The sequence below is a fragment of the Ruditapes philippinarum genome, unplaced genomic scaffold (assembly GCF_026571515.1).
Source record: "Ruditapes philippinarum isolate M1 unplaced genomic scaffold, ASM2657151v2 ctg5256_1_1_1_1, whole genome shotgun sequence".
Taxonomy (NCBI): Eukaryota; Metazoa; Mollusca; class Bivalvia; order Venerida; family Veneridae; genus Ruditapes; species Ruditapes philippinarum.
In genome coordinates this window covers 122,142-134,889 of record NW_026858097.1, presented here as the reverse complement: position 1 = coordinate 134,889, position 12,748 = coordinate 122,142, and the positions used below count along the sequence as shown (strand labels likewise).

General features: G+C 29.3%; 1 protein-coding gene across 1 annotated transcript; it reads left to right on the top strand.

The window, feature by feature from the left end:
• The first annotated feature begins 11,845 nt into the window (after nt 1–11,845).
• On the top strand, nt 11,846–12,328 carry LOC132752090 (insoluble matrix shell protein 4-like). The gene has a single exon (XM_060742365.1). It carries the CDS (start codon nt 11,846–11,848, stop codon nt 12,326–12,328), a length of 483 nt encoding a protein of 160 aa, XP_060598348.1.
• Nucleotides 12,329–12,748: the final 420 nt, after the last annotated feature.

Here is a 12,748-nt window from a genome sequence, read left to right as displayed (position 1 = left end):
CATTGGTCAAGCAATATTAGCAAATTGTGAAATTTTTAAAGTAAAAATTTTTTAATTAAATTTTGGGGTAATTGAAACTGTCCATGTTGAACTGTGACGGAGACTTTTCGAGTTTTGCTACTTGAGTTTGGGGCTATATTTGATCCGGTTGTAATCCCCGCTCGATAAATTTTGTAATGCGAATTTCCCTGAAGCGAGTATCCTGCCAAACCTTTTTATAAACACCCATGTACAATTTGTGAATATTCGTATATAAAAATAAAATTTTCCAAAACGTGGAAAATATTGTATTATAAAAATTTCACTGTAAAAACATGAATTTTATTGTATCATAAAAATAAAATGCACAAAACATGAATATATTTTATAAAAAATACCCCTGTACAAAACCCTGAAAATTTTTTATTCCCAAAAAAAAACACATGTACAATACGTGAATTTTATTTTTTTCACAAAAAAACCTTACAATACGGGAAAATTTTTGTATATAAACATTTCCATGTACAAACGTAATTTATTTTTTCATAAAAATACCTGCACCCAAAAAATGAAAATATTGTATTTATAAAAAATTTAAAAATGTACAATAGGGGAAAATATTTTATTAAATAAACTAACAATGTACAAAAGTTTAAATATTGTATAAAAAACATCCCTGTACAATCGTGAATTTTTATTGTAAAAAATTCAATTGCCAAAACTTTAATTTTTTATTCCTAAAACACCCCATGTACAAAACTGAATTATTGTATCTAAAAACCCCCATGTTCAAAACGTGAAATATTTTTATACAAAAATAACTTTTACTACGTGAAAATATTGTTAAACACAAAAAAAACCCTTTTACAAAACGTGAAAATTTGTATCTAAAAATACAATGTGCCCAAAACCCTGAAAAATATTTTACCATAACATAACATGTTCAAAACGTGAATAATTTTATACATTCTTAAAGCTTTTTAATTTTTGGCTTTTTTTTAAACTATGAAAAATTTAATCATGGGAAAGTTCAGTAAGAGTTTATTGTTGCTCTATTGTTTTCTCAAAATGCTTTTTAAAGTTGTTTTTAAAAAACCCTTTCATTATTGCCAAAAAACGGTTTAAAGAAAATTTACATGATATCAAACATTTTGGTTAAACAAAAATAATTGTTAAAAAATTTTTGGTGAACAGTTACATTTTGCCCATTTAAAACACTGTAGCTCTTTGAATAAAATGTAAGGGGAAATTTAATTTTCTGGGCCCCCCCCAGTGATCCTGTAATTGCCAGGTTTTATCAAAAATATTTTCTAAAACAAAAAAAACTGTCGTTATAAAAAAGATTAAGAAGACAAAAATAAAAATTTTAAACATCATTCAAATGTTTTGAAAAACCCAAAAAAATTTTGTTTTTATTTAAAGTGGGATAATTAAAAATTTTTAAAAGCACGCGATGTTATTGTTTTGCTTTTAATACTATCAAAATTTTTATGGGAAACATAGTAACGTTTATTGATTTTAAAAATACGATTTTTTAAACGACAAAGTTTTAATTAATGTTTTTTTAGTGTAAGTGTTTTTGCTTAAATTTTTTGTCCAAAAAATCATACAGTTTTATAAAATTTCACTAAAAATTGAAAACATACAATTTGTCATAAAGTATTTGACTTTAAGTTGAACAGCTTCGCCCCCAGGAACCAAATTTAAAAAATTTTTAACTGTTTTAAAAATTTTTAATGTATGTTAGGTTTTTTAACGATGAAATTATTGTATTTTTTTAATTTCCAAGGCTAGGAATTTCCCATTCAAGGAAAAAAGTAAGGTAACCCTTTTTTCTGACGGGGGGACTTTTTTACTGTAGCCTGTTAAAAGGTCAGTCTGGGAATCTACTTTTCGTCGTCAACCCGGGAAAATTTAGAAAACAACTGAAAAAGATTTAAAAATTTGTGAAAAAAATTTTAAAAAAAAAAATATTGACAAAAAGGTAAAAAGAAATTTAAATGCAATTTATTTTTTGCAAAGAAAAAAAACGAAATTATTTTTTTTGACAAAGAAAACAATATTTTGTTATTTTTACCTTTTTTAAACCCAAAAGGGAAAAGGTTTTAAAAAAATTTTAAAAAAGGTTAAATTTCCCTTGCATGTCAAAAATGTTTTAGTTTTTCAAAAAATTTTAAAAAACGAAAAAATTTTTTTGGGGAACTTTTTAAAGGTTAAAACATATTCTTTTGAAGTATTTAAAAATCATTTTTGAACTTTGATTTGATTGACTTGTCCCCGGTAACTTAGGATTTGTGTTCCAATACTCGTATGTTTTTAGTAATTTTGAATCCTAAAAAACAAAGGTATTAAAAATTTTATTGTCCTCAACTAAACGAGGAAAATTTTATATTTATTATCCATGTTTAAATAGCTGTTAAAATTTCAAAAATTTAAAGAAAAATTACACGGTGGTTATCAGACACTTTTAAAAAAAACATTTTCTGTTTAAAAAGGGCCCTTAATATTGCAAAAAATAATTTTTTTGGGTATTGAGTTTTAAAACAATAAAAATTCTCTATAGTTTTTTAAAATTTTACTGATTGACCCGTCTATTTCTTTTTGATTTTTTCCCAATTAGAGGAAGCTTTTCCAAGGGCAATTTATCTTTGGTCAAAACAAAAAAAATTTTTGAAAATCAAAACCCCTACTTTATTGGTACAAAAAAACCCCTTAAAAAATTTAAAAAATGCTTTAATTTAAAAGACACTATGGTCATCCAAAAAAAACTTTTTATGTACATTTTAAAACGTATTTTTCCCTTTTTTTGTTTTTTTTGTTTGTTCAAGGGTATAGGGAAAAAAGTTTAGTCCAGTTTCAAATACTAACGGATTCTTTAAAATTTTCTGCATTTTATGAAAAAAACATGTCAACATTATTGAATAGTTTAAAAACTAAAGTATAATAAATTATTCACATTCCTTTGCTTTAATACCTTGACAATTGGTAGAAATATAAAAACCCCCGGACATTTTTGTATTTTTTTATAAATTTGGGGTACTGTATTTTATGATTTAATTTTACGAAAGTTTAATAATTTGTAAAGATTTTATGTGAATTTGCTGTTTACAAGCGTAACCTTTACAAATCCATTTACAAGGCTTTTAAATACGGCGCGTTTTGACAATATATTTTCAATAATATCAATGTAATTATACATAATATATCTATCTTACTTTCATCAGGTAGTCATTTATTGCAACCATTTGAAAAAATATTGTCAAACACATCAAACAGAAATTGTTAACAATTACGAGCCTATCATGTACGGGACTCTGCTTCTTTTACCACATCTTGTGATTTATTCTGCTTGTTTTTGTATAAACTATTTTATAACTGGACCTTAGTGTTCACTTCTACGAAGAGAAAGCAATGGTTAATGGTTTCTGAATGTGTTATAACTTGTAGACAGCTTCTAAAAATTAAAATTTTGATATTGTAATGGACATAAAAATTTAAGACGTTTTGACTTTTTAAAAGGGTCCAATGGGAGGTTCTATATTGCAAGTCACAAAAAATGGGGAGGAAAATTAATAGTGAGTAAGTAAATAGGAAACATAATAATTTCGAAGGCATATTGCACTGTAAGATTGGAGGTTCTTCGGCAGAATTGGTGACATCTGGCGGCTATTAGTTGTCCTTAAAGAATTAAATTCTGAAAACTTGATAACTTTTCTTAGCCTATAAAGTCAAAAAGGGGGGTATGACTATTCATGCATCTGCACATAAAATATTGTATTTTACACTGCAGTGGAAAACCTTCTTTTATAATTAAAATGTGCAACATACATTCTTTTAGTCTCAGATGTTAACATTGTCTCATAGTTACCCTTTGAACAAGAAAATGATACGTGTCTCGCTTGTCTGTTTATTAAAGCATTGAAATATTTTATGCATAATGAAAATCATGGCGATTAGTTTTGTCTTTTTCTTTTTCCAAAGGACCCACTATATAATAACATTTGTAAAATACATGTTCTTGAAACTTCCCATAAGCCCTTAGCATCAAATTATGCGGAATTCATTCCAAAACACTACAAATATGGGATTTTTGTTTGCGTTGATTTTACGTGACAACAACACAGAAAAGGTGATATGGCAACATTCCAGCTGGTGGAGGAAGACCTCATGTGCCACTTGCTGTTTTATTTCAGGCACAGATTGGCACCTTAATAGAACCATAGCCATTCCACAAGATAGTTGGATAGCAAAATGCCATTGTGTACCCTAAACAGACAAATAATCAAAGTCCCGAAAGTACATTTTATAATACATTTTGTCAAAGACTAACTAGATCCCCTTCAATAAAACAACAAGTAGCGCAAAATAATTTATTGCATTTATACAAATACAAACATTGTAAATCAGAAGTACTGTCAGTTTACAATATATAATATTTAACACAATAAAAACATAAAACAATAATAATGATGCTTTTGAGTAATGACAAAATGAATTTGTGTGAATCAGCTGAAAAGAAATCCCTCAAATGTGTTCATCCTTTTATTTTCAGAGTTAATACTAGTAAATTCATGCCAATTGAAGACATGAAGTTACATTGAGCTATAATGTTGTATATCAACTTGTATAGACAGTAAACTGCTGTCAACTGTTTCTTTATAAAAAATATACAAATCAATAATTTCAGATTAAAATTATATTAAACTATAAATGTATCTTATGAAAGCTAAAAATAATTTAAACACTTGTAAGTTGGTTATTTTTGGTTTGTTAATTAAATAAAATGAAAACCAAACAAACAATTTTTCATATAAAAAAAGAAAGAAATTTGGAACAAATTTAGAAAGTAAAAATACTGTTAGCTGTCACTTCCCTGAAGAATAGTTTATCCATTTCACATATTGATTGCAAAAAAAAAGGGTTAATTAAAGTATATTTTGTATGGATGGATTATCTATTCATAGTTTGGTTAATCTCTAACATAAAAGTCAACTTAAAATGATATCATATACATACATGGCTATTTCAAATCATATAGATAGGCTGTAACCTGGTGAAATATAAAGTAATAAGCCTTTTACCACCAGTGTAGAATCTGGCTGTACAGTCTAACATAGCTGTGTACAGTCTAACATAGCTGTGTAGAGTTTAACATAGATGTGTACAGTGTAACATAGCTGTGTAGAGTTTAACATAGCTGTGTACAGTCTAACATAGCTGTGTAGAGTTTAACATAGATGTGTACAGTCTAACATAGCTGTGTACAGTTTAACATAGCTGTGTACAGTCTAACATAGCTGTGTACAGTTTAACATAGCTGTGTACAGTCTAACATAGCTGTGTACAGTTTAACATAGCTGTGTACATAAACATAGCTGTGTACAGTTTAACATAGCTGTGTACAGTTTAACACAGCTCTGTACAGTTTTAACACAGCTGTGTAAGTCTAAATTAACTCTGTACAGTCTAACTTAACACTGTACAGTCTAACAGCTGTGTACATATTAACATAGCTGTGTACAGTGTAACATAGATATGTACAGTCTCAACAGCTGCGTACAGTCTAACACAGCTGTGTACAGTGTAACATAGCTGTGTAGAGTTTAACATAGCTTTGTACAGTCTAAAATAGCTCTGTATAATCTAACATAGCTGTGTACAGTCTAGCATAATTGCATACAGTTTAACACAGCTATGTACAGTCAAACATAGCTGTGTACAGTCTAACACAGCTGTGTACAGTCTAACATAGTACTCTACAATTTGTTTGCTTTTTTGTATTTTGATATTGCAATACCTTAAACGTTGTATACACTGTTCCAAGTTTATAACTAAGTACATGTATATACATTACATAAAATCAGCAGGGTTTGGGTAAAACATTATAGCAACATAGACAACATCTGTTTGCAAGGTGATAACTAGATCACCAGGTTGAAAACATACACAAATAAAATACTTTTGTATCATTTACAAAACATCCATATAAAATGGCACCAAATCTATTTAAGTAGAAGATTAGTTACAGATATATAAATATCACATAAATTAGTTTGAATATTACATTAGTTTAAAAAACACTACAACCAATGCTTGTAACTACATGTATGTGTAATATTGATAGTATAATATAATAGTTACTACTGGAAATATCATTTAACATGTTTACTGACATCATCATTTATAGGTTTATAATAGATACATCATATAACTGAATAGATAATAATTGTTTTTTATTATTTATTTACATCACTATATTTATTTCTTAAAACGCAGTAGTAAAATAGTAAAATGCTTTACCCTTAAATCTACTGGAAACAAAACTGATTAACATTTACCATTATAATCGAGTCAAGTCAGCCTGTACAGTCTATTCTGCTTGACTGGGGGATTGAAAGAAGAACAGATGAAAGAACAAATAAATTATATGCTACACACAAAACATCAGGGAGCATAAAAACTGCAATTATTGTTAGGATACAAGTTGGATTTAAGTTTATCTACATTAAAACTGTTTTATTTGCTCTCACTAGAAACATGTGGTCATTTATTGATTAACACTGAGCAAATATGGTAAACTTTGCTATATTACAAAAAATATGCTTCATTCTATAACTTATGCCTAAGTTTTGATTTCTATATTTGATTGTTTTATCTTTATAAGATTGTTTACTCTGGGATAATATCTAAAAAAAAGTTATTAAAAAAAGATGTTGAATAATTTTAAACTTAAATTATTATTTTAGATGCTACTGTTACATTGGTCAATACTATTTAAAAGAAACAATAATAAATTGATGTTGATGATATAAAATGCTAGTTATGTTAAACAACATGTCATATCTTGAAATCATATGAAACAATACTACAAAACGTAATGACATTGGACCATTACAACAAAAAATAAAAACATCAAAAATATAAATTAATTTTTTTTAATTCTCAAGCAAAAATTAAACATAAAAATATATAATTCAAATATGGTAATACTCCAGCAAACACATACAAAACATTGATCAAAACGTGTTTTTGAATGTTAAAAGCAAAAAAAATACACTGAAAAAAATGTAAACATAATATAAGAGGACATGTAGCCGGGATTAACACAATGTAATCTTTACATCAAATCACGCACACTGCACTATTTTGTCTTGAAGATTATGGTGAAAGGTATATTTCATCTGTTGTAAACATTGTAAATAAATAAGTTAAATATTAGTCAACTGATGTGACATTTTAACAGTCCTGTAGTAATTAAATGGTCCTAACATGTTGACACGAAAACTTATCAATGTAAAATTTCTATAATTACTATATAAATATATATATGATTTATATGTTGTGTTTATACATAGATAAACTGTTAATTTTCAGATGCCAACAGAAAACTGATTATCTGATAGGTAGTTGCTTGTTCCATTATATTGTGTCCCAAATTAAAATGGTATCTTTGTTTTAGATTTTTTCCCATCAAATATCCTTAATTAAAATGCCTAAATATTTTCTCACTGGAACATACTGCTTCATTTTTTCAACATAACTTTTGTTCTTTTTTTCTTATTTTTTTCCAATTGTCATAATTCTATATCTTAAAGTTTGCTTATTTATGGCATCTTTTAAGCTCTAGACATGTGTAACCCTGGGGGCCCCATTACACACAGCCAGGATGGCATATTTTAAGTACTAGGCGTGTGTAACCCTGGGGGCCCATCCTACACGGAGAATAACAGGCACACAGACTGGGTACCAGCAGTCAGGGTAAAATTACTGCCCTATGGGATAATAACCAGCTGCTGTAAAACTACGGGACAAATTTTTGTGAATCGCTTATTGTCGCTTTACACAATAGTAACTGATTATCGGCGACTTGCGACAATCGGAACATCACTATATATTACAAGCTGCTGTAAAACTCCCCCACAATACAAGCCTGGTTATAACCCCAACTGTTTCTAGTGTAAACTTGGACACTGGACCTAGCAGTACAGGTACACCTGTGAAGATAACAATACCGATTATTCCACCTTTATTATATACCAAACCAAGTGTGCAGGTCTGGGCTACAAATGTCATGTGCAGAGTTGTTAAAAGGTACCTGCTAAAATGAGGAATAGAAAAAATATATATTGCCATAATCCTATCTTTTTTGGAATGTTTATTAGGTTAAAACAAGTGATAAATAATTATGACATCTGTTTATGATGTATTCAATAAACCTAACATTTTTATAGACTCATATTGTCAGAAAGTTAGACAGGTTTTTTATCATACTTTCATACAATAAACTGTAAATAAAAACTTAAATTGCACTACATGAATTAATCCTCATATTTAGATATTTCAAACAAAATTTATTTTACCTGTAAATGCTTTTGTTGAAAAAAACAAAACAAAAAAAACACACACACACCAAGTAATTAATGAATTGCGTCATATAGAATCATGAACACAAATAATACGCAAGAATGCCAGCTGGTTGACAATATACATACATTTATATTATTATAGTTTCTTGAAATAACTTTACATATTGCACATTTTATAATAATGCTCAGTGTTAAGTTTACAGTAAAACTATAAACCTTGATAACCTTTAAACAAATCTTTCAGTTTTATTTTCTACATGTAGCAGATATTATGATGGATGAACAGAAATTTTGAAAACACAAAATGAGTTAATCAAAATGCATAAAATATTTTAAACACGACTATTGTCTAAACATAGCATGACAAATGAGCCGCGTCATGACAAAACCAACATAATGGGTTTGCGACCAGCATGGATCCAGACCAGCCTGCGCATCAGTGCAGTCTGATCAGGATACATGCTGTTCGCTTACAAACCCTATAACAAATAGAGAAACTGATAGCGAACAGCATGGATCCTGATCAGACTGCGCGGATGCGCAGGCTGGTCTGGATCCATGCTGGTCGCAAACGCACTATGTTGGTTTTGTCATGACGCGGCTCAAATATTGTTTAAAAATGCATTTTGTTTACTATTAGTATTACTTACAAATATTATCTGATATACAAGACAAGAATAATTTGAAATAAGATGTGAAAGTAACTTTTGACAAATATTATTTCTGAAACCTTGACATATATTAAGATATAAAACAAATATCTACAAAACAAATGACAAATTATAAACTAGTACCACTATGATTACCACTATTTCTTCTTTTTTTTAATTAATCAAAAAACAAAAACAATCAAAGATTTTTAAGATATCAATTTGAGTATAGGATTTCAAGTTATAAAGTTAAACATGTATTACATATAAAATATAACAATTAAACAAGCAAACATCATAAATAAAACAATAAATATTAGTGTGACAGAATGTTTCAACTATATGTAAGCCTGTTTAACAATAAATAAACAGACAGGACAAGAAACATATTAAAGCTGACAAAAGACGAGTTCAATTTCCTACAAGAGCTGTGCACTTAATTCTTATAAGTTCTTATTTTTTTCCTAACAAATGCTCTACTTGGTAGGGTAATAAGAAATTGTCATTAAAATTTATTCTTGAAATAGAGAGAAATAAAGAATCCCTAAAGAAAGCCCAACACGACAAAATTGTAAATAATGCAGACTAGGTTTGATTGAGCCTGTTCATGGACGGTAATGGAAAGTGCAAATTACAGTCCACGCCCCCTACATTTAATCATGCAGAATTCTACATTTAATCATGGTAATGGTGAAATTTTGAGTTAAGAAACATCCGCAGATGTGTCAGATGTGTTCAAATGGCGGTCATCATGGAACCTTCAATGTGACACAGTAGTGCCATTCCATGAAAAGCAGCGTATGGTTCCCAAGTAAAATAATGCATTTGCATTGAAAAAGGACAGAACAATTGAATACATTAGATAAAAGTGATGTTGGAAAGAAGGGAATTATTAAGACTAATTGTGATATATTAAAATATAAAGTACAACAGTAGGAAGTAACCAAATTCCAAGTAAAAAACAGAAAATGATACCGTCAAAAGTTTTGACAGAGTTATGTCCTCCTGTCACGAAGTGGAGATAATGGTTACTATATCTGTATTCCAAGTTTAAAAGCAGTACCACAATTGGTATAAAAAAAGAAGAGGGGTACAAAAAATGGAATTCTAAATTTAAAATGGGCATACTTTTGTAACATTACTGACAGAGTTATGTCCTCTGGCCTGGAAGGAAATATAATAATATTTAACTAACAAGTATTCAAAGTTTTAAAGCCATACTTTAAAGGGTATTGGAAAAATTTGGGTGGTACAATAACTTAACTAAAATCCTAAAAGGGGCAAAAATGTTTTCAAATATTTTTGTTGACATTTTAAGCACATCTTAAATTATACACTCAGCTTTTATTTTCCATTATTTTAGTACAATAAACTTGGTGTATATTTATACCTTAGAACACAGTTAATTTAATTACCATATTGTTCCAGCTAATGTTTTCCTCTAACCTATCTATAAATATATAGTGTATCATAAGTTATTCAATAGTTCATATAACTGTAATAAATGCTTGATTAAATACTGACTACAAACATCTCATATCACATAATTATATTTACTAATTCTTTATTAAAAATTTCAATCAATCAATAAATCGTCAATCAATCAATCAATCAATTAATCAATCAATGTAATACATATCAATTCAGCTGTCAAGAGGATTAATTGGGGTGTAAAATCTTTGGTAAAAGCTGTTAATGAATAATCAAGAAATGATATTATATCATCCCTGTAAAAACAAACACACAGTAAAAACACACTCAATGGTTATGACAACCATTTCAGTCATTGAAAAAAATAAAACCATTTTATTTACTGGCAATTCAACAATCCTGAATTTATGGCAATGATAAAATCCTCACATCATCCAATGTTACAGATAAAAATACTCTTACATATTGACACTTATAAAACACTCCATCATCACAAGTAATGACAAAACCCTTTCCCACACTGACATTGTTAAAACCCTAGTGTTTATGACAAAACCCAGTCATACACCAATGAAACCCTGTCATACAATGGTAATGATGAAACCCAATCATACATTGGTAATGATGAAACCCTGTCATACATTGGTTATGATGAAACCAACTCATACATTGGTTATGATGAAACCCTGTGATGAAACCCTGTCATACAATGGTAATGATCAAACCCAGTCATACATTGGTTTTGATGAAACCAAGTCATACAATGGTAATGATGAAACCCAGTCATACATTGGTAATGATGAAACCCTGTAATACATTGGTTATGATGAAACCAAGTCATAAATTGGTTATAATGAAACCCTGTCATACATTGGTAATGATGAAACCCAGTCATACATTGGTTATGATGAAACCCTGCCATACATTGGTAATGATGAAACCAAGTCATACATTGGTTATGATAAAAACAAGTCATACATTGGTTATGATGAAACCCTGTCATACATTGGTAATGATGAAACCCAGTCATACAATGGTAATGATGAAACCCTGTCATACATTGGTAATGATGAAACCCTGTCATACATTGGTTATGATGAAACCAAATCATACATTGGTAATGATGAAACCCAGTCATACATTGGTAATGATGGAAATTGTCATACATTGGTTATGATGAAATCCAATCATACATCAGTAATGATTAAACCCTATCATACAATGGTAATGATGTAACCCAGTCATACATTGGTAATGATGAAACCCTATCATACATTGGTAATGATGAAACCAAGTCATACATTGATAATGATGAAACCCTGTCATACACCGGTAATGATTAAACCGTGTCATACAATGGTTATGATGAAATCCAATCATACATTGGTAATGATGAAACCCTGTCATACAATGGTAATGATGAAACCGTGTCATGAAACCGTGTCATACAATGGTAATGATGAAACCCTGTCATACAATGGTAATGATGAAACCCTGCCATACATTGGTAATGATGAAACCCAGTCATACATTGGTAATGATGAAACCCTGTCATACAATGGTAATGATGAAACCCAGTCATACATTGGTAATGATATAACCCTGTCATACAATGGTTATGATGAAACCCTATCATACATTGGTAATGATGAAACCCTGTCATACATTGGTAATGATGAAACCCTGTCATACATTGGTAATGATGAAACCCAGTCATATTATGGCAATGATGAAACCCTGTCATACAATGGTAATGATGAAACCCTGTCATACAATGGTAATGATGAAACCCTGTCATACAATGGTAATGATGAAACCCAGTCATACATTGGTAATGATGAAACCCAGCCATACATTGGTTATGATGAAACACTGTCATACATTGGTAATGATGAAATCTAATCATACGTTAGTAATGATGAAACCCAATCATACATTGGTAATGATGAAACCCTGTCATACATTGGTTATGATGAAATCCAATCATACATTGGTAATGATGAAACCCAGTTGTACACTGGCTTCGATTGCATTGATCAAATCAGCAAGCTGCTCAGCAAATAAAAACTAATGATAAATGAATAAAAGAAGCTTTGTTCAAAATGGTTGCCAAACAAGCAATTCATTTGATGTCGTTGATGTTGTAAAATTCCATGTTATATCACAGAAAATAACATAATTAAATATCAAAGTTCTTCTCAGAAAAATTTAAATTTAAACTTTTGTTTTATAAATCTAGAGTTACTTCCCCTTAAAAGTGCAGCTATTCAGTAAAGTGGTGTTAGCATTTTTACATTTTCTCAGAACCATTTGATCTTTTTC